General features: G+C 46.2%; 1 protein-coding gene across 1 annotated transcript; it reads left to right on the plus strand.

Annotated features, from left to right (window-relative positions):
- Positions 1-217: 217 nt before the first annotated feature.
- Positions 218-23,961, plus strand: NOBOX (NOBOX oogenesis homeobox; the record flags this gene model as incomplete). Its single annotated transcript, XM_083738590.1, has 9 exons — positions 218-275; positions 3,045-3,764; positions 5,936-6,042; positions 7,445-7,566; positions 9,235-9,371; positions 15,301-15,571; positions 19,240-19,583; positions 20,824-21,168; positions 23,675-23,961. 9 exons carry the CDS (start codon positions 218-220, stop codon positions 23,698-23,700), a joined length of 2,130 nt encoding a protein of 709 aa, XP_083594716.1. The 3' UTR covers positions 23,701-23,961.
- Positions 23,962-27,343: the final 3,382 nt, after the last annotated feature.

Raw genomic sequence — 27,343 nt, forward strand, 5'->3', positions numbered from 1 at the left:
TTCTATTTTGGAAATGTACATCCAGGGGGTTTTTTACCTTTAGTTTTTTGGGGGGCCCTGTATAGCTATAGGTAAATCCGGCACAGATTCTGGAGCCTCGGGGTGACCCGCCGCTTCCTCCCGCCGCGCAGGTGCCCTTGATGAGCTTGCCTGGCGTCGGCGCGCGCGGCGGTTTACAAAGCTCCCTGCGCTGCAGCGGCCGCGCCCAAGGCGGAAGATGGAAGTGCGCTCCAAGCTGGAGGCAGCGGCGGCCGCTCCGCCGCCCCAGGACGCGGGTAAAGTGGGGGGCCAAGGAAGCCGGGGTGGGCAAGGGCAGCAGCCCTCCGGGACCTTCTCCCGCCGAATGCCTCGGGCTTCCCTGGGGAGGAGAGGGCTCGCAGGCGCGCTAGAAGCTCCCGCGCACTTGGCTCTTATTTGCCATCTTTAATTGCCAATAGAAGAATGTAATGGCCCAATTATGCCCGCGTTAACATTAGCCCCGAGGGGAGCGCCGGAGCGCACCTGTCCCCGCCCGTTGCTGCGTTTGGGGACCCCCTCTGCACAAAGGGGGACCCGCTCCAAGTCCTTCTTAGACACGCTCTAGTTAAGGACGTGGTAAATGACTTCTCTCCCACCCCACGCAGCCTCCAAAAAGCCCAATTCTGGAGCAAGCTCTACTTTGCGCGTTGTAGCTCCAGACTCCGGCGTCTTGGAAGGACGTTCCATTTCTTGTCTCTTTCAAGTTGGCAGGCAAGGTTCCTAGCTTTGCAAAGGAGCGAAACAAACAATTCCCCCCCTTAGGTAGCTCCGGCAAGGCTGTTCATTCACTGGGTGCCCTTCTGCTGCCGCGGAATTTTGTTTCTATCGCTGGTTTCTGTATTAAAACTTGCATGGGAGTAAATCTCACTGAACCATAGCAGGGACTTGGAAGGCTGTTTGCATGAAAAGGAGTGCAGGGGAAGAGAAGCCAATCTTGACCTGCATTTTGTTCATTTCTGGTATCACAACTGGGTTGGGAGAAGGCTGCTCAAAGGAAAAGGGAGGGAGGGGTGGTTTTCCCTCCCCCCACCCCTGTTTACTCTTTTTCATCTAGGCAGTAGATTCTATGACCCCTTTCCTGTTTTATATGTGAACAGAAAGATGTGCATGTACATGGCTGCCTATCAAGCCTAGTTTGGCCCCAAATTCCAGACTGATGCTCATGGTGACACTGAATCCTTAACATGTTGTGCATGTGGCATGTGGCCCTGTGATGAATTGGCCTTATGTATGTGCCACCAATTTACAGGAACAAATCTTTTATCCACTGTCATGGTCCTGGCATGTGGTAGTGCCTGCACATGCTGAGTCCAACACCAGAGGCAGTTTAAAGTGTCAACTGCACTCTCATGGATGGTCTGAGTTGTGGCGTCACAAAGTTCAGGGATCAGTGGCGTAGCATGGGGGGGCCAGCCGTACCGGGCGCAACATCTGAGGGTTAGGGTTAGGGGGCACAAATCCATGGGTTAGGGGGTCAAATTACTTGCCTTGCCCCGGGTGCTGACAACCCACGCTACGCCACTGTCAGGGATAGGTCTTCCCTTTCCCCCATGTTAAGAAGTATAAAGGTAAAGGTAAAGGTACCCCTGCCCGTACGGGCCAGTCTTGACAGACTCTGGGGTTGTGCGCCCATCTCACTCAAGAGGCCAGGGGCCAGCGCTGTCCGGAGACACTTCCGGGTCACGTGGCCAGCGTGACATCGCTGCTCTGGCGAGCCAGAGCCGCACACGGAAACGCCGTTTACCTTCCCGCTGGTAAGCGGTCCCTATTTATCTACTTGCACCCGGAGGTGCTTTCGAACTGCTAGGTTGGCAGGCGCTGGGACCGAGCAGCAGGAGTGCACCCCGCCGCAGGGACTTGAACCGCCGACCTTTCGATCGGCAAGTCCTAGGCGCTGAGGCTTTAACCCACAGCGCCACCTGCGTCCCTAATTAAGAATTAAGAAGTATAGCATTAACTTAATCGGTCCCCAAAATGGCCTGAAAATACACAATGTGGGTTTCAGATAAGCAGATCTGGCCTTGAATGCTACCTAGGAATCAGATGTAAGCCCTTGGGAAATAGAGGCTCATATGCTGTCAATGTAATCTAAGGTACAGTGCGCTATAAAATACTCTCTCCCTACTTTTATGAGCTCTTCAAGAGGAAAAACTGGGTGTATGCAGGGTGTATTAAATGACTTGCCTTGCAAGTTCAAACCAAAGGTCAGTGTTCTGTTTCCAGCTGTGGTAACCCAGATACAAGCAGTACATGAAAATGATGGCTATCATTTGTTTGACCCAAGTATCTGGTGCTTGGAGGCATACATTGAGGTTCCATTTAGTTATTGTGATGGATAGGCAATGACAGAGCATTCCTCCGTGGACTTGTCTTGTGGTTGGTTGGTTGTTTGGTTTTAAGCCATCTAGGTTTAATAGATTTCTAAGACAGTCATTAAGAGGTTGTGACAGTTATTAAGAGGTCATTAAGAGGTTGTGAAAAAGGTGACCATTTGCAAAATTAAAGCAGAAAGGAAACAAACCTCAACACTGATAAAGGCGGAAGAGAAGTGGGGCAGGGGCTGAACAGGAAGGTGTCCCATGACATGTTTTTTCATGAAGGTTGTACATCTTTTGTAAGGAAGCTGCTTTTTCAGTACTAAACACTTAAGAAATAAGGACAGAGGTCTCCACAGGTCATAATAATAGATGGAGAATGTGTAAGCTACTTGTGATGTCTATTAGAACAAATTACACAAAACCAGGACATGGCTTTTTATGTCACGGGAAGCTGTTTTGACTTTTGCACATTGGAAATGCATTAGTTCATATTTTCCCCTGGGAAGCTGTTGGTTTAACCCTTCATTCCCAAGTGAAACAGCCATTTCTGCTCCCATTCAGCCTGCATTATTTTTACCCTTCACTTTATGCCTTGCATTGCTGTCTTTCCACAGTTAAAACTTTGACAGTAAACTTCTTGAGCAGGGACCTGTCTTACTTTTGCATCTCGCTTTCTTGAATAACCATTTCAGTTCATTTGCTTTGCAGTGTGCATGGAGGAGTTTGCGAGTCAAGAGGGGAAGGGACTTAGAGAGCCGCTGTTGTGCACAGACGAAAATGGGAACCTTGAGAGTGAGGTTGGAGCCAGAAGTAGTGTGGTGTCCGTTCTCCACACCGTCATTATGGAAGAAAAGACGGGGCAGATTCTGGCGAAAGAAAGGGAGAATGATGTTGCAAAGCAAGAGCAGGCAGGGGACTGTTACATAGGACAAGGCGCAGGGTCCTCAGCTCCACAGTCGTCAGCTTTGGATAGTCACCAGCTCAATTTTGTCACTATATACAGGCACCTGCCAAACTATGCCAGCAATATAAACCCTGATCCCCCTATTCCGGAAGCTGAACTGAACCAAGACTTCATTAATCAGCCAAAGCCACAAATCCCAGCAGAAGTATCCTGCCTTAAAGTTTCAGAAAAGGGGAATGTGAAAAGAAGAAGCGATGCTGTTTTCACTGCTGGTTCTCTGAAAGCATCTTCGGCTGCTTTGGAGCAACAGAGTCAGGGTGTGAGCGAAAACCTGGGCAATGCTATGCGCAGATCGGCCAGATGCGCTGCTGCCAGCTGTGTGGGTCAGCAGTCCTCCAGGGCCTCTTCATTCCAGACCGCCAAGGGCAAGCAGGAGGCAGCCAATGAGAAGAAAGAACCACCAAAAGCTCCAGTGGAGCCTGCTCCACCTGCCCAGAAGAAGACACGCACATTCTACAGTGCTGGTAAGCGATTAAGAGCTGATTCATCCCTCTTCATGGTCCCTTCTCAGCCCTCAGTGCTACAGTGTTCTTAGAGTTAACTGCTGCTGGATCCTTTTACAGTTACTTACTCGCACACTTTGCTGGGGAGCAGGGAAGTATTATGAGTTGGTAAAGGTTGCCTCCTAAACCACCAGCACCCATTTGAAGTCCCTCAAGGCTCCCGTGTTGCCAACAGCAGTAGCTTCTTTTTTCACTGGGTCTGAATGCAATGACCCAACCAAAAAGTGAATCGTACCAAGTGTTTGTTATAGCTCAACTACAGGCAGAGTAAGCAATGCTTAGCCCTGCTCAGTACAGCATGATAGCTAGTATGTTCAGTAGCACCTTCACCAGTCTCTGTCTTTACTGAGGTTGGTGGAGGAGAGTTTCCAAGCCACTTTTATACCTTTCTCTCGTAAACATTCTCATGGCCCCCATGGCCAGACACCAGAGCTCCTTGGACAGGTCACTGAGCTTGAAGCCCAGCTAACAGCTGCCCAGGACTAAACAATAGATAAGAAATTGGCTCCCTGGCCAGCTGCTGCCCTGTCATAAGATAGCCCTGTCATAAGATGCAGTGCTTCCCCCCACTGCCAGCCACACAAGCTCGGGGGGCAGCGGGAAGGCGTCTCGCTGCCTTTGCGCTGCTCCCCGACCTGGTCTTTGGGGCTAGCTTCCCCCCGCCAGCCCCAAAGAGCAGGTCAAAAGGAACCTGAAGCCTCCGGAGTCCAGAGGGAACACCCACCGCACTCCAGAGGCTTCGGGTTGCCTTCACTGGAGCCTCCAGAGCGAGAGGAGTCAGTACGTACCGACCCCTCTCGCTCTCCAGGCTTCCAAGGTAGCTGCCTGAAGCCTCCAGAGTGCAGCGGGGACTCCTGCTGCGCTCTGGAGGCTTTGGGTGAATGCACCTTGTTTTAGAGGGGGAGAACGTCCTATGGTCCGCTGCGTCCTATAGAGCGAAAAATACGCTAAGTGTTACATCTCTTAACTCCTTGCAGTGCCGTTCTGCAATTCCATTACAGCTCCTCCTTCAGATTTCTAAATTCCAGAATATTTCTTCCTTTCAGGTAGCCAAGAGCCCATCAGTTTGGAACTGAAACTGGGCCACTCAAAAATCAGTTAGAGATCTCTACATACCTGCTTGGTATACAGAAATATAGTAGTTGACGAGTTAAAAGAAAATTCATTAAAAAAAAAAAAAAACAGACATGAAAGCTTCCAGAACCTTTGAAATGTTGAGGGAACAACAATAAGAAAATTGTAGATAAATTTAATTGCCTAAATAGGTTGATATGCTTGCAGGGTGGCACGCTTCTGTCCATTCATAGCTATACAGTGGTACCTCAGGTTACATACGCTTCAGGTTACAGACTCCGCTAACCCAGAAATATTACCTCGGGTTAAGAACTTTGCTTCAGGATGAGAACAGAAATCGTACTGCAGCGGCACAGCAGCAGTGGGAGGCCCCATTAGCTAAAGTGGTGCTTCAGGTTAAGAACAGTTTCAGGTTAAGAACGGACCTCCGAAACAAATTAAGTACTTAACCTGAGGTACCACTGTACTAAAATTTCTCTGCTGTGTTTCCTGTGAGCAGCTCTCACAAGTGCCCCCAGGATGGGGGCAAAAAGATCTAAAGGAACTGCCAGTCAAGCAGGTTATGTAGATCTTATAATGATGGTTGGTATCCTACTATGGTTTACTCAGAGTAGACTCCTTGAAATTAACAAATCTAAATTAGCAATTGTTATTAATTGTAATGGGCTTACTCTGAGAATGACCAGCATTGAATGTAGCCCGTTATCTGTGGTTGACATACAGGGGATGTTGAAGTGAAATGTGCACTGGGTATGAGATTTTAAAAACTCCTCCTGTAATGTCAGTTCCATAGCTACATGGCAATAAGGTGATTAGGCTCAGAGCTGGCAGTTAGCCCCAGCCTCAGCCCTTTAGCATTATGTAGGAAGACTGGCTCTAGCCCTGAGACCATGGGTGTGCTGCAACATTTTGATATATTTTGATTTTGAAGTATAGGAGTGTTGATACAAATATTTTAAGGGTTTTCTACTATTCCTCCCCTCTCTGAACTTATCCTCTTCTCCCTTTCACATTGCTCTTTTTTCTTCTTCTTCATTTAATGATACCCTCCTTCCCAGAACAGCTAGAGGAGCTGGAGAGAACGTTCCACGAGGACCATTATCCGGACAGCGAGAAGCGTCGCGAAATTGCTGCTGCTATCAGCGTGACCCCACAGCGTGTTATGGCGAGTCTTCCCTGCTGAACAACAAACATGGGGGGGGGGGGAGTTGATAGTAAAAATAGCCCACTGGGAAAGAATTATTCTGCTGTTGCGATTGCATTTACAATTCCTCCCTCCACCCCTGTTGGCCAGGGGTCAGCAACCCCGGTCCACTGTCCCTCAGAACATGTGTGGGGCCGGACTATATTTTTTTTTTGGGGGGGGGATGAACAAATTCCTATGCCCCACAAATAACCCAGAGATACATTATTAAATAAAAGCACACATTCTACTCGTGTGAAAACACCAGGCATGCCCCGCAAATAACCCAGAGATGCATTTTAAATAAAAGGACACATTCTACTCATGTAAGCACACGCTGATTTCCGGACCGGACCGGACCGGATTGAGAAGGCGATTGGGCCGGATCCGGCCCCCGGGCCTTAGTTTGCCTACCCCTGCTGTTGGCCTTTCTGTAGCAGGGGGTGAATAGCAGCTGGATCACAACTGTTTCATTCAGCTTGGGCCAACATCCAAATTGCAATTGATGCTCCATCACATATACTGCCACCCCTCTGCCATATCTTTGGCGACAGCTTTCTATAAAATGCCAAAGCCAGTTGCAGTCTAGGGTGGACCAGTAGGAGTGGGGGAAAGGACTGAGCAACCTCTGGCAATTCCCCACTCAATTTGCTCTTCTCCAGCTGCTTCTTACCAGGAGAGTGGGGCATGTAGCTTGAGGAAGGAGAGATAATAATAATAATAATAATAATAATAATAATAATAATAATTTATTTGTACCCTGCCCATCTGGCTGGGTTTCCCCAGCCACTCTGGGCGGCTTCCACAAAGACCAAAAATACACTAATATGTCATACATTAAAAACTTCCCTGAACAGGGCTGCCTTAAGATGTATTCTGAATATCAGGTAGTTGTTTATCTCTTTGACATCTGATGGGAGGGCGTTCCACAGGGCGGGCGCCACTACCGAGAAGGCCCTCTGTCTGGTTCCCTGTAGTCTCACTTCTCACAATGAGGGAACTGCCAGAAGGGCCTTGGCACTGGACCTCAGTGTCTGGGCAGAATGATGGGGTGGAGATGCTCCTTCAGGTGTACTGGGCTGAGGCCGTTTAGGGCTTTAAAGGTCAACACCAACACTTTGAAAAGCGTCAAGCAGCTCTTGTTCAAGATTGCAACTTCAGTCCTTGCTTGGCTTTTAAAATGGGATGGTTGGTGGTGGATATTTTTGCGGTGCCTTTTGATTTCTCTGTGTTGTGAAAGGGGGTTCCGTGATCTGGTGAAGAGCATTAACTTGCCACAAGACCTCTCATTTTATGGTGAATTTGGTATTCATATGGTTTACAAAGAAGTTGGAAATGTGGAGTTTGTTTTGTTTCACTGAAGATTCCTCTCCCCTTTTATTAGATCTGGTTCCAGAATCGCAGAGCCAAGTGGAGGAAAACAGAAAAATTGACGGTGAAAAGCAGCAAGAAATGTTCAGTCGCAACATTGGCTTTGTCAATAGGCCGTCAACAAAGTTCTCAAGGGTGAGAAGCCTCCACGACTCAGGTTGAAGATGGATGGTAGTTTTTTTAAGAGATACAAATGGCAGCATTGCTGCTCTGTTTCCTTACATCCCAAAATCTTCTTTTGTCACGTGGGTTTTCCAAGGTTTTGGAACTACAGAAACTTGCAGAGCCTATTTCTTTGGGAGCAAAATTGACATGAGTGACATCACACTATGATCTAGGAGGAATCTCTCAGATCACTTTTAGCAGTTTGGCAAAAATACATGCCAGTCTCCAGGATGAAGCTTATATGAATGACGGGTGTTTGTTTTCTCTCACAGCCTTTTTCTTAATTTCATATTTTCTGTTAATGGTGCTGGAATACAAAGTGTCTGTAGCCAGAAGTCTACATTCTAGGTACACAAATATAATTCAGTTTCTAAAGTGTATTTGGGTTTTTTTAATTGCAAATATGTTTTAAAATACAGGTTTTTGTGAGTTACAGAAGATTTAACTAAAAGGTATAGGTGTTTAAACAACAGACAAAATGTGTGATGAGAGGAAGTTGATAAAAAATGCTTTTCCCCACCAGTTCCTTTCCAAATTTATGATGCACCCCACTTCAAAATAGAACTGCCTTATGCATTATGCTAAGTGATTTTTCTCTCTGGAAATTGTGTGAAATTAAAATAAGCTTTCTTAAAGCAACTCTTATGGAATACAACAATCCTTGCTTTTATACTGCCTCCCCCCCCCCCAAATTTATTGCTCCCAACTCCTGCCAGTATTATGGGGGTGTGGTTTTGGATTCCTGTACAGCTTTTTATCAATTCCCATGTTTCCTGTTTCCTGTGTCCTTCTCCTTATTGCCTCTCTTCCCCCTTCCCCAGTGCTTAATAATAATAATAATAATAATAATAATAATAATAATAATAATAATAATAATTTATTTCTACCCCACCCATCTGGCTGGGTTTCCCCAGCCACTCTAGGCAGCTTTCAACAGAACATTAAAAACAGAATAAGGTTCAAATATTACAAAGTTCCCTAAACAGGGTTGCCTTCAGATGTCTTCTAAAAGTCGGATAGTTGTTTATTTCCTTGACATCTGATGGGAGGGCGTTCCACAGGGCAGGCGCCACTACCGAGAAGGCCCTCTGCCTGGTTCCAAACATCCTCTCAGCAGAGCAGCCCTGAAATATGCCTCAACGGCTGTAATATTTGGGTTTGAATTGGGGTGTGTGTGCATTTGACAGATCAGCCAACCAAGCTTAAGAGAGAAAATGAATATTCTTGTGCTGTAATGAAGCTGCAAAGGCATTATCTTAGTAAAGAAGGCGACAGGATCTCTTTTCCTCAGAAGACAAGGAAACGGAAAGTGAAGCAGCATCGAGGGGAAGGTTTGCATTTTGCCTTCTGCCCATTCCTCCAGTGTGGTGCAGTGGTTAAGAGCAGTGGACTTGTAATCCGGTGAACTGGGTTCGCTTCCCCGCTCCTCCACATGCAGCTGCTGGGTGACCTTGGGCCAGTCACACTTCTCTGAAGTCTCTCAGCCCCACTCACCTCACAGAGTGTTTGTTGTGGGGCAGGAAGGGAAAGGAGATTGTGAACTGCTTTGAGACTCCTTTGGGTAGTGATAAAGCAGGATATCAAATCCAAGCTCCTCTTCTTCTTCCTCCTGATCATGGTGTTAAACTTTGCTTTCAGTATAACTCTGCTGCCTGCACCCCCCGTTTCTGACATGGTGCACGATCAGCCTGCTGCACTCATGATGGATGCCACACCTGATGCCAACTATTCTAACATGCTCAGTGGATCGGCCGTGCCACTGGCCGCCTCCTCAGGTGAGATCTGTTCAGCTTGTGGCACTGGTGACTTGGGTAGGGTTGGCCCTTGCCTCACTTCCTGTTTCCCTACTTTACTTCCTCTCTCAGTGGAAGGTCTATTTCTCACACGGTTCAGCCTTTATCTTCATGGGATAAACACAAGATTGTTCCGTTCACATTTTAAGGTACACACACAAAACAGCTTTGGCATTTTTGAAAAAGGCCGTAAGACAGCTTGTAAACAGAGGATTCTTCGCATCTTTCGTTCCTTGGAATACAGCAGAGAAAGGCTGATGTTGGAGCACACCAGGGCAACTACCTATGACTCTGTTTCCCCCCATCTACTTTTCACAATTGTACAGTGGTACCTCGGGTTACATACGCTTCAGGTTACAGACTCCCCTAGCCCAGAAATAGTGCTTCAGGTTAAGAACTTTGCTTCAGGATGAGAACAGAAATAGTGCTCGGGCGGCGCGGCAGCAGCAGGAGGCCCCATTAACTAAAGTGGTGCTTCAGGTTAAGAACAGTTTCAGGTTAAGTACAGACCTCCGGAACGAATTAAGTACTTAACCTGAAGTACCACTGTAATGCTTTTAGAAAGGAAATATCTAGACTTTGTGTTTGACCTGTTATGCAACTCTGCTCACTGGAAAGAAAGCATGGCTTTCATTTAAAATAGGGAAACTGGCGACCCTTCTTGAGTTGTTGGACTTTGTTTCCCAACAGGTCCTATGGTTGGGTGGGTTAACCCCCCAGGTTAAAACCTCCCGTGATTCCTTGCTTGTGGCATATTCCACTGTGCCTCACTGAGACAAAGACTGATTCCAGAATGCTTCCCTTGATTTTTCAAATCTTGCAGCCAGGACTGTAAAATTTGCTTTCACTGTGTAAGAGCAAACAAAAATACTTTTCAGTTTCAGCTGGATCCAATCTGGTTCCACTTCCACAATCAGACAGTGGGTAAAAAACTTAGAATGTAAAGGCTACTTGAGAGAGGCGGCGAAAACCCTTGTTGACTCTGAGATGAAAGTTAACCATCTGCATCTACAAAGCAACTCAATGAGATTTTCTTCACTGGTGAAGGCAAAAATGAGTTGCTGGCTTTCTTTCATATTCCTTTGGAGATAGCTCAGTAGATAAAGGTAAAGGGACCATTAGGTCCAGTTGTGACCGACTCTGGGGTTGTGGCACTCATCTCGCTTTACTGGCCAAGGGGGCTGGCATACAGCTTCCGGGTCATGTGGCCAGCATGACTAAGCTGCTTCTGGCGAACCAGAGCAGCGCACGGAAACGCCGTTTACCTTCCCGCCAGAGCGGTACCTATTTATCTACTTGCACTTTGACGTGCTTTCAAACTGCTAGGTTGGCAGGAGCAGGGGCCGAGCAACGGGAGCTCACCCCGTTGTGGGGATTTGAACTGCTGACCTTCTGATCAGCAAGTCCTAGGCTCTGTGGTTTAACCCACAGCGCCACCCGCGTCTCTCTGTTCAGTATAGTGCTAGCTAATAGTGTGCTTCTGTAGAATGTCCTTTGGATCAGTGACATAACCCCCCTTGCAGTTTTGTGTACTGCCAGCAGCTTATCTGTATTGTTTGATAAATTTTCTCTAGGGATTGTTTCCTTTTCTTTTAGTCCCTAGGCTAGCCACCTTTTAGGCTGGTGAACTGCATTGGGCTTGATAGATCACAAGTTGTGCAAATCTGACCCAGAGAATGGAAAACTTAGCAGCTCCTTCCTTCAAACTGGTCTCTGCCAATTCCCAGTTCAGCAGCTGGGGCAGAGAGAAGCTCCTCTGCTCCTTGTCTTTGGGTAGCAAGCAGGGCTGGGAGGAAACGCCTTTTGTGAAGCAAGTCTCAGAACCCTTAGTTGCAGTGTCAGTAACAACCAGAAGATGGTGATCTTACACAGGCTTTTAAGGATGAGGCTTTCCTAGCGATCTGGGAAAAACAAGTGTTGGACAGGTAGCAACCTCTCCAAGTCATGTGGTCTTGGATGGTGCTGATTATTTGGAACCGTTCCAAATAATTTTGAGAAAGCAACAGGTTTTCTTTCCTGGTAGTTGATTTACATCAGGGAAGGGGGGAATGCTACTCTGGACTTCCTAGAGGGTTTTTGACCACAGTATTCTTCTGGATCCGTTGCATAGGTTGGGCTTACAAGACAGATTTTCAGTGACTTCAGTAGCTGGATGAGTATCTCAGTGGCGTAGCGTGGGTTGTCAGCACCCGGGGCAAGGCAAGTAATTTGCACCCCCTAACCCGTGGATTTGCGCCCCCTAACCCCCAGATGTTGTGCCCAGTGCGGCTGCACCCCCCACGCTACGCCACTGGAGTATCTTCAGAAGGTACTGCTGTGGGACACTGTTCCCACCCCACGGCCATTAGCTTAAGGCAGAGTAGGCAACCTAAGGCCCAAGGGGGCCCAATCGCCTTCTTAATCCAGCCCACCGACGGTCTGGGAATCAGCATGTTTTTACATGAGTAGAATGTGTCCTTTTATTTAAAATGCATCTCTGGGTTATTTGTGAGTGAGCTGAGGTTAAATTCAGAGAAGGTGTTGGTTGGGAGATTGTTTGCTCCATAAAGTGGCTTACAGTTGATCTTAGTTTGGATTGCTTCAAATATTTAAATATTTGCTATCTTACTCTTGAGCCAAAAAAAGGCTTCAAGTGTTGCCATACAGATTATTTTAGAAAAGAAAGAAAGACCGGGTCCCCAGACTTCGAATATGAAAAGACATGACATGGGAGGAAAATAGATTGGGAGGGTAGAGGAGATAAGCACATGCATGCGCTTAAGTTCCTACTTAGAAAAATATGGAACGCAGAATAGACAAGAACAGGTCAGCAGAGAGAGTTCATTAGAATAGTGATTGGAAAACACTGCCCCAGACTAGCATGGTGATTGAGGCTGAGCATCATCTGCAGTGTGCAGAAAATAATAATAATAATAATAATAATAATAATAATAATAATAATAATGATGATGATGATGATGATGCATCCATTTAGCTGGGTTTCCCCACCCACTCTGGGTGGCTCCCAACAGAATATTAAAAGCACAATAAAACATCAAACATTAAAAACATCCCTAAACAGGGCTGCCTTCAGATGTCTTCTAAAAGTCAGTTGTTTATTTCCTTGACATCTGGTGGAAGGGCGTTCCACAGGGCGGGCGCCACCACAGAGAAGGCCCTCTGCCTGGTTCCCTGTAACCTCACTTCTCGCAGTGAGGGAACCACCAGAAGGCCCTTGGAGATGGACCTCAGTGATGGGTGTTGAGACGCTCCTTCAGGTATACTGGGCCGAGGCCGTTTAGGGATTTAAAAGCACCAACACTTTGAATTATGCTTGGAAACATACTGGGAGCCAATGTAGGTCTTTCAAAACCAGTGATATATGGTCTTGGTGGCCATTCCCAGTCACCAATCTAGCTGCTGCATTCTGGATTAGTTGTAGCTTCCGGGTCACCTTCAAAGGTAGCCCCACATAGAGCGCATTGCAGTAGTCTAAGCGAGAGATAACCAGAGCATGCACCACTCTGGCAAGACAGTCTGTGGGCAGGTAGGGTCTCATCCTGCGTACCAGATGGAGCTGGTAGACAGCTGCCCTGGACACAGAATTGACCTGCACCTCCATGGACAGCTGTGAGTCCAAAATGACTCCCAGGCTGCACACCTGCTCCTTCAGGGGCACAGTTACCCCATTCAGGACCAAGCAGGGTGTTACTTCAAGGCCACATCACACACATGTGGAAAAGATACAGTGGGATAATTTCTGGTTTGTTGGTTTCAGTGTGGCAACCACAGCAAGGTTTTTCTTCGTTTATTATCTGGGTAGCAGTGCACTGATGAACAAAGCGGTCAAATGCATAGTTAATCTAGAACCTTCTAACTGTGTTGTTAGATTATCAAATATTGTCTAGCCTAGGTTTTGAGCGATGGGACTCTTTTTATACATGCCATCATCCTAAAAATAGGGTGTCTTGGAATTGCAATATGGACAAGTTATTATGTTGTATTCCACTGAATGACTCTCATTTTAATCAATTGTAAGGCTATTAAAGAGTCTCACAGTAGGAGCTGAAATGGTTCCCAAAAGCTGAAATAGTAATTTTTGCTCAGTTTGAACTCTGTGATGAACACCAGTTTTGCAGGGTAATAAGGAAGGTTCTAACCGGGGGGCGGGAGGGGAGGTTTAACAATTTTTGTAAAGCAGTTTCACATGCTTGTGGAGTACTATTTGTAATGATATTAAGAAAAGTAAGTAGTTTGCCTATTATTGTAATAGTAAAAATATTGGTTCTTTCCCCTCTCTGCTCTTTTAAGAGAAAAGGTGGTTTATGCGTCTGTCAGTATGATAGGAACTATTACAGGAGCTACCTTATGTTCTTAGCTTTTCAGTTTTCTCGTTCACTTCCATGGAGACAGTATTGACACCCAAACCAGTAAGAGCTGGTTGCTGTTGTTTTTTACGAGATTTAGGAGGGAGCCCCTGAAAAGCTATGGAGCAATTTACACCTCCTCGTTGTTGGGGAGCACCTGGACTGTGGTGTTGTAGAAGGCTGACACAGAAGTTTTGTGTTTTTGTTGGTGCTTTCAGGATGGCACCTATTGAAGGAAAGATAACTGGATCCCCATAGGTGTCAACTGTGAATTTACTCCATGCCCTGTCTCTGTCAGGCTCATTGTTCCCCTTTCCTGTCATGATGAAACTCGCATGCAGTATCGGGGAAACCTAGGACAGGTGAAGTGTCACTGACGTCAGACAGATGTAATTGCGGAACCACGCAAGCAATTCGAGAGGAATCTGGACTCTCCCACAATCCCGTTTGCTCTTCTGGAGAAGGGTGTGATGTGACTCATGTTCCCTTTGACTTGTTTTGACACGATCACCTAGGCTGTGCATCAGCATATGCAATTAACAAACTGGAAAGGTGGTTCTTAAACTGAAGGCGAAACAAGCCAGGATGCTTGTTCTCAGTACGATGCCTGAGGGCCACACCACACATTACGCAGAGGCAAACGTAGATTTGTTTGCTGAGGGTTCACACCACAGGGAGCTGAATTCAACAGTGGCTCCCAGATGATGTTGATAATAATAAATAATAATAATTTTTTATTTATACCCCGCCCTCCCCAGCCAAGACCGGGCTCAGGGCGGCTAACAACCAATAATAAAAACAAGTTGATTAAAATACAATTAAAAAGATTAGGATGCAGCCTTTTCACAGGAGGAGAAAGGAAAAAGAAAGAGGGGGAGGGAATCAAACTGATTCTAAGCCTAAGGCCAGGTGGAACAAATCTGTCTTACAGGCCCTGCGGAAAGAAATCAGATCCCGCAGGGCCCTGGTCTCATGAGACAGAGCGTTCCACCAGGCTGGGGCCAGTGCTGAAAAGGCCCTGGATCTGGTTGAAGCTAATCTAACTTCCTTAGGGCCCAGGACTTCTAGGGTGTTGCTATATATGGACCTTAAGGTCCTCTGTGGGGCATACTGGGAGAGGCGGTCCCGTAGGTACGAGGGTCCTATGCCGTGAAGGGCTTTAAAGGTCAAAACCAGCACCTTAAATCTGACCCTGTACTCCACCGGGAGCCAGTGCACTGGGTAAATATGCTCCCATGGCAGAGACCATGATACAAGTGTGTCATTCCTGCATGATACACATGCTCAAAAAGACCTGTTTTTCACATCCATACATTGAGGAGTAGGCTTTAAAGAGCTTGGGTGCAAACTTGGAAAATGTAATGTGAACTTGAGAACAACTGTCCTAGGAAGCAGGCAACAGCATTGTCTCATACCTGCAAACCCTTTTTCCGGATTCCATCATCTTTTGACTCCCTTTCCTTGCACTCTTTCACCCCTGAATCTTCTGTTTGCTTTCCACTTGGGGCCCTCAGCCCTGCTGTCAACCTCTCTTATATAACCTGTTATTCCTTTTTTCTTTACAGCCGACTCTGTTGCTGGCAGAACAACCACATATGACTCCGTCCAGACGAAAGACATCTCCCAGGGCATGTTCAGTTCCTTCAAGAAAGAAATCTTTCCTGCTGTTCCCAGTCCTCCACCCATTCGCAGAGCCAGCCTCCCATTCAGCATGGTGTTTAACCCAAACAATCACATTGTTCCACTGATGCTGGATACCCCCAGCAGTGAATATAGTCCATCCAGCCAGGAAAGTAGCAGCAGTGAGGTATTTGCCTACAGCATCCAGAACCAAAGGTAGGAGAAGTGAACCTGGTGGGAGCGAGGTGAAGGCACCTCGCCTCAGAGTTCATCTAGATTAATTTGCCACCCAAGATAAAAAGGCTAAGTTGTATTCCCATAGCTGTTGGCTTTCTTCCTGTCCCACAAAATTGGTTGTCTTTACAGTGGTACCTCAGGTTACATACGCTTCAGGTTACAGACTCCGCTAACCCAGAAATAGTACCTCGGGTTAAGAACTTTGCTTCAGGATGAGAACAGAAATTGTGCTCCGGCGGTGCGGCAGCAACAGCAGGAGGCCCCATTAGCTAAAGTGGTGCTTCAGGTTAAGAACAGTTTCAGGTTAAGAACAGACCTCCAGAACGAATTAAGTACTTAACCCGAGGTACCACTGTATTTGCATTCCATATTTACCATCCGCTGTGAGTGCATCATCTATGAACGGATTAACTTTCCAGGACTTTCTTACCCCCACCCACCAGGCAATTGAATCTGAATTTATTATTTTGGTCACAGACCAGTTCCAGCCCACATACAATATCAAGGAAGTCATAAAACACGATAGGGATACATTTGAATTTGCAATTAGGTATAACAGGGACAATACAGATATAGCAACAGTTAAAAAATATATAAATTAAAACTTAGTCACTAACATATAACCTAAAATTATCATTTAAGGCCTTAATCATTATGATAGCACAGCTTGTTCCCTAGGTTTTATGGCAATCGCACAGAATTTGGCTACCCTTAACGTGATCTCAGGATCCTTCTCCTCTACCAGGACTTTCAGACACTGAAGTTTGGATTCATTTGGAGATTTTTGCATAGCAGGGGTAATAAATACCTAGCGTATATCCCTGTAGAAACAGCAGTGTAACAAGGCATGAGAGACAGTTTCTACCTCCATCAAGCCGCAGGGGCAAACTCGTTCCGCGTATGGTTTACCCTCGAATCTGCCCTGCAATAAGGCAGATGGCAGCATGTTGAATCTAGCGAGGGTAAACGACTGTCGTTATTTAGGTATTTGTAATTTTGACAACTAGGGACGCAGGTGGCGCTGTGGGTTAAAGCCTCAGCGCCTAGGACTTGCCGATCAAAAGGTCGGCGGTTCGAATCCCTGCGGCGGGGTGCGCTCCCGCTGCTCGGTCCCAGCGCCTGCCAACCTAGCAGTTCGAAAGCACCTCCGGGTGCAAGTAGATAAATAGGGACCGCTTACCAGCGGGAAGGTAAACGGCGTTTCCGTGTGCGGCTCTGGCTCGCCAGATGCAGCTTTGTCACGCTGGCCACGTGACCCGGAAGTGTCTCCGGACAGCGCTGGCCCCTGGCCTCTTGAGTGAGATGGGCGCACAACCCCAGAGTCTGTCAAGACTGGCCCGTACGGGCAGGGGTACCTTTACCTTTAATTTTGACAACTAATTTGCTGGGGTAAATCCTCTCCCATTATCTTTTATTGCTGGGTGTTTATTCATGGCGCTCACGTGGCATTGCAGTTCCACACCCCAAATTCATCGGCGGATTATTGCTCTAGCTTTCTCATAACCTACAGCTATCAGGACCTGTGGGGGAAACCCCACGCCTCTTACCTTTTATGCACTTTAGCTTTCCATTTGGATTGGTAGGAATCCAGTTGGGTTAAGGGTGCCAACCCAACAGGGAAAAAGGTAAGTTTTAACCGATATTGGATCTTCAGAATCCACATCCAGGCTCTAACGGGGATTTGCCTGACCTCCAGGTGGACAGGTATGTTAGACACACAAGAAGGGATTCCTAGCATACAGCGATAGAACTTAGTTTGGAATGGTTCTAAGGGAGCAAGGTTTAAGAAGCTGCAGATCCACCAGGCATGCGCTGCGATCTTTGCATGTGTTCTGCAGTCAAGTGTGCCATGGTCTCTGTGTGCTATAGCACACCTGTGAAGTTGGAAGGGGACCCCAAGGGTGTTCTAGTCAAACCCCTAAGTGGCCCCTTGTTTCATGGCAGACAAAATTCAAACAAAGGCATGAATGTGAGCGTTCTCACTGGCTGTTTTTCAGCTTTGGAACTCCGCTTCACTTGGGCTTTGCCATACAGTGGTACTTCAGTTTAAGATATGATACGATAAACTTTATTGTCATTGTCCCATCCAGAACAACGAAATTGAAAATATCTACATCAGGCATTCAAAAATCAACAAGCCTGCTATCCCTGCTATCCCAGTCTGGTTAGCCCCCTAAAAACTCTGATTCCCCATAATTAAATACAATATACTCCCATAGAGACTACCTTAAAAGGTAAAGGGACCCCTGACCATTAGGTCCAGTCGTGACCGACTCTGGGGTTGCGGCGCTCATCTCGCTTTATTGGCCGAGGGAGCCAGCGTACAGCTTCCGGGTCATGTGGCCAGCATGACTAAGCCGCTTCTGGTGAACCATAGCAGTGCACAGAAACGCCGTTCACCTTCCTGCCGGGGAGGTACCTATTTATCTACTTGCATTTTGATGTGCTTTTGAACTGCTAGTTTGGCAGGAGCAGGGACCGAGCAACGGGAGCTCACCCCGTCGCGGGGATTCGAACCGCCGACCTTCTGATCGGCAAACCCTAGGCTCTGTGGTATAACCCACAGCACCACCCGCATCCCTTAGAGACTACCTTACACTGCTTTTAAAACCAAAATCGCATTTGGATAGAAACTGTTTCTCAGGCGGCTAGTCCTAGTCTTTATAACCCTGTACCTTCTTCCAGAAGGCAGAAGCTGAAAGAGATCATTTCACACTATCCTGCACTATCTCTGCAGCTTTCTTATAACACCTGAAAGCGTAGATTTGATCCAAGGTGGGAAGAGTGCACCCAATTATTCTCTCTGCAGTTTGTACAACCCTGGACAGCATTGTTTTTCCCCTGACTGTGCAGCTCCCAAACCACACACAGAGACCATACACTCTCAACAGTACAATGGTAAAATGCCATCAACAGGTCCTTTGAGAGATTATTTTTTCCAGAGGATTCTCAGACAGCCTTGTTTATGAATGATTCGGTTTATGAACTCCGCAAAACTGGAAGTATTGTCCCGGTTTGTGAACTTTACCTCAGTCTAAGAACGGAATCTGAATGGTGGAAGGGCACCAGTAGCGGGAGGCCTCATTAGGGAAAGCATGCCTCGGTTTAAGAATGGTTTCAGTTTAAGAACGGACTTCCAGAACGGATTAAGTTCATAAGCCGAGGTACCACTGTATCTTGAACTTCATTTGGAGGCAATGTAAAATATTTGTACTTGGGCGTGTGAGGGGGTTCGCCTCCCCCCAAAACATTTCTAAAATGGATGCTTTGTGAGTATTTGCATTTTCAATACAGTCGTACGTTGGAAGCTGAACAGAATCCGTTCCGGAAGTCCATTCGACTTCCAAAATGTTTGGAAACCAAGGTGGGGCTTCTAGTTGGCTGTAGAAAGCTCCTACACCCAATCGGAAGCTGTGCCAGATGTTCGGCTTATGAAGAACGTTCGCAAACCGGAACACTCACTTCTGGGTTTGCGGCGTTCGGGAGCCAAAACGTGCAAGTGCCAAGGCGTTCAGCTTCCAAGGTATGACTGTATATTAGAACATGTTGCTTCCCCGCCAGAAACAAACCCCTGTTATTTGTCCTCATATCTTGTGGAGTGGGTTATAATTCTTAACAATGACTTGTGAACTGCTTCTTTCCTCCAGCATCGACACTCCTGTGCATTGCAGTTACCCTGAACAGCTGGAACCTACTGCTAACCTAGAGACCCCATATTACCACCCAAATAGCCAGCCTGGAGTTTACCAGTTCAGCCAGTATCCTCAGCACCAGGTGTCCCAGTTGCACCATGGCCCAGTTCACCTTGCTGGCACTGCATTTTCCAGTGTCGGCCTCACGCCAGCTATGCCTGGTAAATCCACCACAGCTTTTCTCCCCATGCCTAGCAATGGGGGACTTGTAACCTATGGAACAACAGAAGCTTCTCAAGGGTACCTGCAGAACCACGCAGGAGGACAGCTCCTAATACAGCCAACAGCCGGGAACTCGGGTGAGTACCTCAAATGGAGTTCCACCCAACGTGGTTGATTACTTATTAAGGGAGAGATGCCATTGGAGGCACTGTCAGCAGTTGACCGGAATAAACACTGTCGGAAGGTCCTAAGGCTCAGAAGTGGACCTCGCCAGCACCAGGCATTTTGGGTGAGGTGGCTGCACCACTGCCCACATTTCCCACAGCAGTTACAAAAGGCTTTTTAAACGAGGAACTTTTTATTTTATTTTATTATTAGAAAATTTTATTTACAAACAAACACATAGACACGAAACAAAATTCATATTACCCTACCACCCTAAATTACAGACATTAAAATATCCTTGTGACTTCCCTCCACCATCCCTCACCCTCCTATACATTATAATATAATATTTCACATTGCCATTTTTATCTAAATTTATATTTCTTAACTCTTTTAACTTAGGGTTTATTTTATTTTGTTTTTAACCAGCTTTACCAACATTAATCCAAACATATCAACATCTTAGTTTTTGAGCAGTGCTTGGACATATAATCTTCAGACCATTTCCATTGTATTTTTATTTTCTGGTTTGATTGGTACTTTATTACTGCAGTTAATCCTGCCAATTCTATAAATTCAATTAGTTTATTTATCCAGTCATCCTTTGTGGATATATATTTTAAATGTGGAACTTTTTAAAAAGGGTATTTCTGTGGCAAACTGCAGCAAGCCTTCTTCTAGCACACCCAAATTTTTATTCAAAGGATTAGCATAACTTAAACTGTTGCTCGTGGTAAAGGTAAAGGTAAAGGGACCCCTGACCATTAGGTCCAATCGTGGATGACTCTGGGGTTGCGGCGCTCATCTCGCTTTATTGGCCGAGGGAGCTGGCGTACAGCTTCCGGGTCATGTGGCCAGCATGACTAAGCCGCTTCTGGTGAACCAGAGCAGCTCATGGAAACGTCGTTTACCTTCCTGCCAGAGTGGTACCTATTTATCTACTTGCACTTTGACGTGTTTTCGAACTGCTAGGTTGGCAGGAGCAGGGACCGAGCAATGGGAGCTCACCCCGTCACGGGGATTCGAACCGCCAACCTTCTGATCGGCAAGCCCTAGGCTCTGTGGTTTAACCCACAGCGCCACCCGCCTCCCTGTTGCTTGTGGTAAAATCACTTAAAAATCCCACAGTGGCTGAAACAGCATAAAGGAATTCTTTCTTTTCTTCCCCCTCTTCCTTTCTCTTCTCCTTTTTTCGCTTCTGCCTTCACCCAGGCTATATCCCTGCATTTCAGACTGTGCCCTGGAATGAATTGTGTATGCAAGGAGTTCCATTTTCCAATCAACTTTCCTCACAAATGCAGTTTTCTGGCTCAGGAGGGGGATGTTATTCAGCTGAACAGGCACAGCACCTTCAGAACCAGAGTGGGCCTCCCAGCCCTTGTCTGCTGCAGCTGCCCAAAGCAGAAGGGCCAGGATATGCTGCTCTCTTGCTCCCTACTGAGCAAATGGCAGATCTCAATTCAAACCTGGATCACCAGTCACAGACACAACACATGGCGCTACTTGAGGAGGACTCTGATATGGACAAAATCCCCAAAGAGGAAGACAATATTTCTGGTGAGTCCTAGTCATGTTGTCATCGTGAGGTAGCCTGGAATGAAGAATTAAAATGAATGCACCACACTAGGCGTGATGGTGTGAGAGCTGTGGTTGCATCTCCCAATGTTTGGTTGGTTTATTTAAAGAGCAAAATGGCAGTGGAGCCACTCAGAATTAGGCTGTAGTCGGAGAAGAGGAGGGTGGATAGGAAATGGTTTAGAACTTGTTTTTTGAGTTGTTGGGAACAGAACTGAGGTGCACAGAGCACACCTCAAGGAGGTCTCGATGATGCTCACAACCTCTTCTTCACTGTTGTCCCAAGAGTGAAATAAAAAGCCATCTTGTGGAAATGGGAGCTGAAGCAGCCAGTGAAAGGAAAACTAGAAGGTAGCAAGGTAAACTGCTGTTGGGGCCAAAGGCCACCCCCTTTGGGCGATCCCATACCTCCTTCAAAGGCCGGAGTGTTGACCCCCAGCAGCACCTTTCCTGGACTCTCAAGAGAGAACCTTCAGCTGCCTGTGACTCCCTTCCACTTTGCAAGCAAGGGTCAGGGGCTTGCAGTCCCCGTTGATCCCCCCCTCACATGAGCTTGTAAGGGCAAGTGAGTATGTTTTTAGCATTTTTCTTGGGTGCTGGGAAGAACCCAAGCTCTTTTTTTGCAAGCTGTTTTTGAGGCAAAACATGAGGGTTCCTACTCATCCACAGTAGCAAAGTTGGTTTCTGGAAGCAAAAGGAGTCCCAGGTGGAAAGCTTTTGAGTGGCAAGGAGGGCTATCCTTGTGCCCCACAAAGGAGAAGTTGAGGACTGGGAGTGGAAGACCAGGATCCTTATTCTCCACAGTTCCATCAAGTGAAATCCCAAATTGTCACTCTGTGGACCATCCTATTTTAGATGCATAAGGATTGAAGGCATTTGTTCGTTTATGGCATTTAGTCCTCAATTTGCTTGGGCATCCAGGGTTGTGCTGCCCATACAGAAGGCCTTCTAGGAAGGAGCTGAAATGTTCTTGTTGGCTTGAGGCTCTGGGCGGAAAGTTGCACCTTCCGGTCAGCTAGATAGTCCTGTCCCTGCCATCCCTCCGAAATCCTTTAAGTGTGGTTCCTCAAATCCATGCTGATAGGGCATTCTTGTTTGGAGCTCCCACCACCTCTGATCCCCACATGGGATTGTGTTGATGCCCCAACCCACCCCACTCCAAAATCTTCTGTCAATTCTTTCTTTATGTGCTCTGAAAATGTGGGTTACATGGGAAAAGTGTACTGGCAACAGCAAGCAGCCATGGTCAGCTGAGGAATACAGTCATACCTCGGGTTACAAACGCTTCAGGTTGCGTTTTTTCGGGTTACAGACCCGCCAAAACCCAGAAGTACCAGAACGGGTTACTTCTGGGTTTCAGCGGTCACACATGCGCAGAAGCACTAGGTCACGCTTTGCACATGCGCAGAAGTGCCAAATCGCAACCCACGCGTGCACAGACATGCCGCTGCAGGTTACGAACGCTGTGGGTTGTGAACGTGCATCCCACACGGATCATGTGAGCCAGTGTGGTGTAGTGGTTAAGAGCAGTAGTCTCGTAATCTGGGGAACCGGGTTCGAGTCTCCGCTCCTCCACCTGCAGCTGCTGGGTGACCTTGGGCCAGTCACACTTCTTTGAAGTCTCTCAGCCCCACTCACCTCACAGAGTGTTTGTTGTGGGGGATGAAGGGAAAAGGAGATTGTTAGCCGCTTTGAGACTCCTTAAAGGGAGTGAAATGCAGGATATCAAATCCAAACTCCTCTTCTTCTTCATGTTCACAACCCGAGCATACACTGTACTAATATTAGGGTCAGTGATAATACCAAGGTAATATCCCAAGTTTAACTGAAAGTTCCCAAAAGTAAATGTTGCCTTTTTTGGATTTTCCTTTGTAGTATGGGTGAGGCACAGTAACATTTTCTCTGTGGCTGGAGTTAAAGCTATGTGTTTCTTTAAAAGCTGAGACATGATCAAATATAGCAAGGGATGGTGCTAAAGGGGCATGTTTAAAGGGCTACAAAAACGATGCTCCTAGTAGCTGTAAGAGACCTTTTCTACTTAAACTAATTCCCTTCTTCTCATGGGGGAAAACAGTAGAGCTGAAGCTCTGAAATGAGCTGATAAGCAAATGCTTCCTTTGGCGGCCAGTTCCCAAACAGCCATCTTCTCATTGTGGGTCACTCTATTGTATGCTGGTGACCCCACAAGGTTCCCATGACCTGAGATGAAATGAGTCACTGTTCCCCCTTCTGGAACTGCTGTTCTAGATACTCAATTCCTGCTCCGGACGACCCCCTTACCATTCTGGCGCAGGTGGAGGGCTCTAGACTCAAGAAGGCTAGTATATGCCACAAGAAGACTCTGATATCTGGCAACATTTTGGAAATAAGAAACACAACTCTCTGGTGGCTAGCAAAAGTGGTTTTTGCAAGTTATTTTTTTCTTTAACCTCTACCTCCTTTCCTAGACAATGACTCCACAAGATTATTCTGATCTTTATCTTTCCAGATTTCCCCGAAGACAGCAAGAACTGACTCAGAACTGACTCAGGCTTCCTCATGGAAAACAAGGGGGTTGCGAGAGAGAAAATATTCTGACTTTGTTGTTTTTAAACCTTGTCTTGGAGATAAACAGAAAAGAATGTACTTTGTGAAATTCAGTACCTCAAAAGAGTAAAAAGAGGAAATAACAGGATTGGCTCAATTGGCTTGATTGTTATTATTTAATTTATTATTATTGCTCTGCTAAGGAAGGAAGCAGTGAAACATCTTTCAATAAAACAAATTCAGCCCTTTGTTTTGCATGGAAGGTGACTTTTTGTTCTTGATACATCCAAATTTGTCTTCGTCCCTGATGAGTAGGATTCCTGCAATTGTCAATCTGCTATAGGGAGCCCTGAGATTGGTGTGTTCATCTTCATTAGTTTTGCTACCAGGAATTTTGCCCCACTAAGTCATTGGAGCTCATGGCTTACTGCCCATTCTGACAGCCAGTGGCGTAGCGTGGGTTGTCAGCACCCGGGGCAAGGCAAGTAATTTGCGCCCCCCAACCGATGGATTTGTGCCCCCTAACCCTAACCCTCAGATGTTGCTCCCGGTGCGGCCGCCCCCCCTGCACCCCCCACGCTACACCACTGCTGACAGCTCTGAGTCTTGCTCCTCCACCCTATGTTCCAAACAGAGCACAAGGAAGGGGAAATTGACCTCCTTGCTTTCTTTTCTTCAACATTTTATTTTCATTGATATGCAGCTAAAGATATACAAAAGTTTATACCCTAAACAAAGTATCTTTTGATATGCCAGAATATGCCAGAATAAAAGAAAAGAAAATCTAATCTAAACAGAAACAGGATCAAAGGAAAGGAAAGGGAGATGAAGAAGAAAAACAGAAGAAAAAGTAAAGGGAAAAACGAAGACTTCTGACTCTCTGTCAGCTAAACACAGCAACTTGTTCAAAGTATTCACTCAAATCGACACCCAACTATTCTGTTTTCTACAAGCTAACGTTTTTTCAATCTTCAGATCCAGATATTGCAAGTTCGTTTTCTTTTTCATGCAAAAAGTCCATGAGAAGTTTCCAATCCTTAATAAATGTCAATATGTTTCAGGCAACCCTCTAAGAAAACCCAGGGCTGCAGTACTTCATTGGTACTCTTTTGCTATCCTCTGCCAGCACCTTGCCCATTCCTGAAATCCTTAATCCAGCCTCCATGGTGGATTCCTGAGGACCAGAAGAGCATAAGGAAGAATGGATTAGGTACTGCTCTGGACTGATGGGCCCTTAATTCCTGGGCAGTAGCTTTGCCAATATTTTTGGCTTAAACATCAATTGCTCCATTTTTCACTTCAGCTCACGGCACCAGAAACAGCTTGCTTGTTGCTTGTGTTAACTTCCTGTTTAAAAAGCAGAGACAGAGCAGATTTGGTGTTATCTCCTGGAAGGACATTTCCTCAGTCAAATGTTATCAGACAGAGACCGTTGGATATTGCTGCTGATTAATATATCCTGTGGCAACATTATTATTATTATTTAAACCCATTACAAATGAGTCATATGCCAGTGAACTCAAGTTAAATGAACATGTTTAATTACTTGTTCTTTTTCAATTTCAATTTAGATAGGATTTATTCCCCATTGGATGAAATGACTACAAAAGCTGGCTTCCATAGGGTGTAAGTCTCAGATGTTTTGAACAGTAGCAACAGGGGTCGTATTTCATCCTTAAAAATATATAGGGTGTGTTTGTATGACTCTGTCCAGACTAGGACCTCCCATTTCCACATCCTGCTGATACAGGTGCGCTAAATTTTAAGACACAAATATTTCTGTGCATAACATCAAATCACACATGTAACCTTTTCTGTAACACAGCATGACCGAGCTACCATGCCTGAGCCAGCTATGGAAACTATCATCAACTGCACTGGAATAAAAACAAGCTGCAGGGTTTTATTTCATTTTTTAACAGAGGCATGGTAAATTCCCTGTAAATTTTGAGAGAAAAGCCCTCTTACTCTGTTATATCTGTATTTCAAACTTTTTCTATACCTAATTTCCCTGCTTCTGTTCTCTCTGCCCCGACCTTCATTTTGCCAAACCTCCATGTCATTTACAAAGTGTGCATGCACACGAAAGCTCATACCAATAACTAACTTACTTGGTCTCTAAGGTGCTAATGGAAGGAATTTTTTTATTTATTTTTATTTTTATTTTATTTCGACTATGGCAGACCAACACGGCTACCTACCTGTAACTATTTACATCCCTTGTTTGCCCTGTTGCGATTGGGCATCCCACACAGCTTGCCGAATCCCTAGAAATCCCTCCACTTCCTTTTCTCTCCAATTACATAAACTATTGGTCCATGCTATGTTTCCAATAATAATAATAATAATAATTTATTATTTATACCCCGCCCATCTGGCTGGGCCTCCCCAGCCACTCTGGGCGGCTTCCATAGAAAGCAAAAATACAGTAAAATATCACACGTTAAAAACTTCCCTGAACAGGGCTGCCTTAAGATGTCTTCTGAATGTCAGGTAGTTGTTTATCGCTTTGACATCTGCTGGAAGGGCGTTCCACAGGGCGGGCGCCACTACCGAGAAGGCCCTCTGCCTGGTTCCCTGTAGCTTTGCTTCTTGCAATGAGGGAACTGCCAGAAGGCCCTCGGCGCTGGACCTGAGCGTCCGGGCAGAATGATGGGGGTGGAGACGCTCCAAGGGCTTTTTTTAAAAAAATCAACCAATCCGCATGTAGATATAATTGAAAATCTGGCACTGCCACTCTGCCTTCTTTCTCATGTCTCCAGAGTTTATTCTCTCAAACAAAATGATTCATTTATGTCTGCCAACCCTTTGTGTCTTTTCTGAAACTGCCGAAGGGTTATGCTACGAATTATAGATTTAGGACAGACCATTGGGAGAAATCTTCCATCTTGCTCCTTAAGGTAAAGATAAAGGGACCCCTGACCATTAGGTCCAGTCGTGGCCAACTCTGGGGTTGCGGCGCTCATCTTCCTTTAATGGCCGAGGGAGCCGGTGTACAGCTTCCGGGTCATTTGGCCAGCATGACTAAGCCACTTCTGGTGAACCAGAGCAGCGCACGGAAACACCGTTTACCTTCCTGCCCAAGTGGTACCTATTTATCTACTTGCACTTTGACGTGCTTTCGAACTGCTAGGTGGGCAGGAGCAGGGACCGAGCAACGGAAGCTCACCCCGTTGCGGGGATTCAAACTGCCGATTTTCTGATCGGCAAATCCTAGGCTCTGTGGTTTAACCCACAGCGCCACCCGCGTCCCAATATCTTGCTCCTTAGCTGATCCTAATTAAATCTTTAAAAATCTTCATTAAAATGAGTAAAGCAGTTGCTTTGTCAAAATGTCTATATTAGGCAAAATTGCATATAAATGTGTTCATTAGGAGAAATTTGCACTAAGATACTGAGGAATTTTCAGGAATACCTTGTGTCTGTTTTTTTGTTTTGTTTTGTTTTGTTTTGTTTAAAATTCCAAACTCATTTGGAAATGTGGAAAATGAAATTGTAAGTGGGAAAATGAGAAACTGTAAAGGGCAGATGTGCCCACTCGTAATCCCAGGGGAGTATATATTGCGTGGACAGGCGGAGTCCCCCAGATCCCAGGCGCCCCCCCCCCATCATGTGGAATAACGACTCAAGA

The sequence above is a fragment of the Podarcis gaigeae genome (assembly GCF_964106915.1).
Source record: "Podarcis gaigeae genome assembly, chromosome: 5".
Classification (NCBI taxonomy): Eukaryota; Metazoa; Chordata; class Lepidosauria; order Squamata; family Lacertidae; genus Podarcis; species Podarcis gaigeae.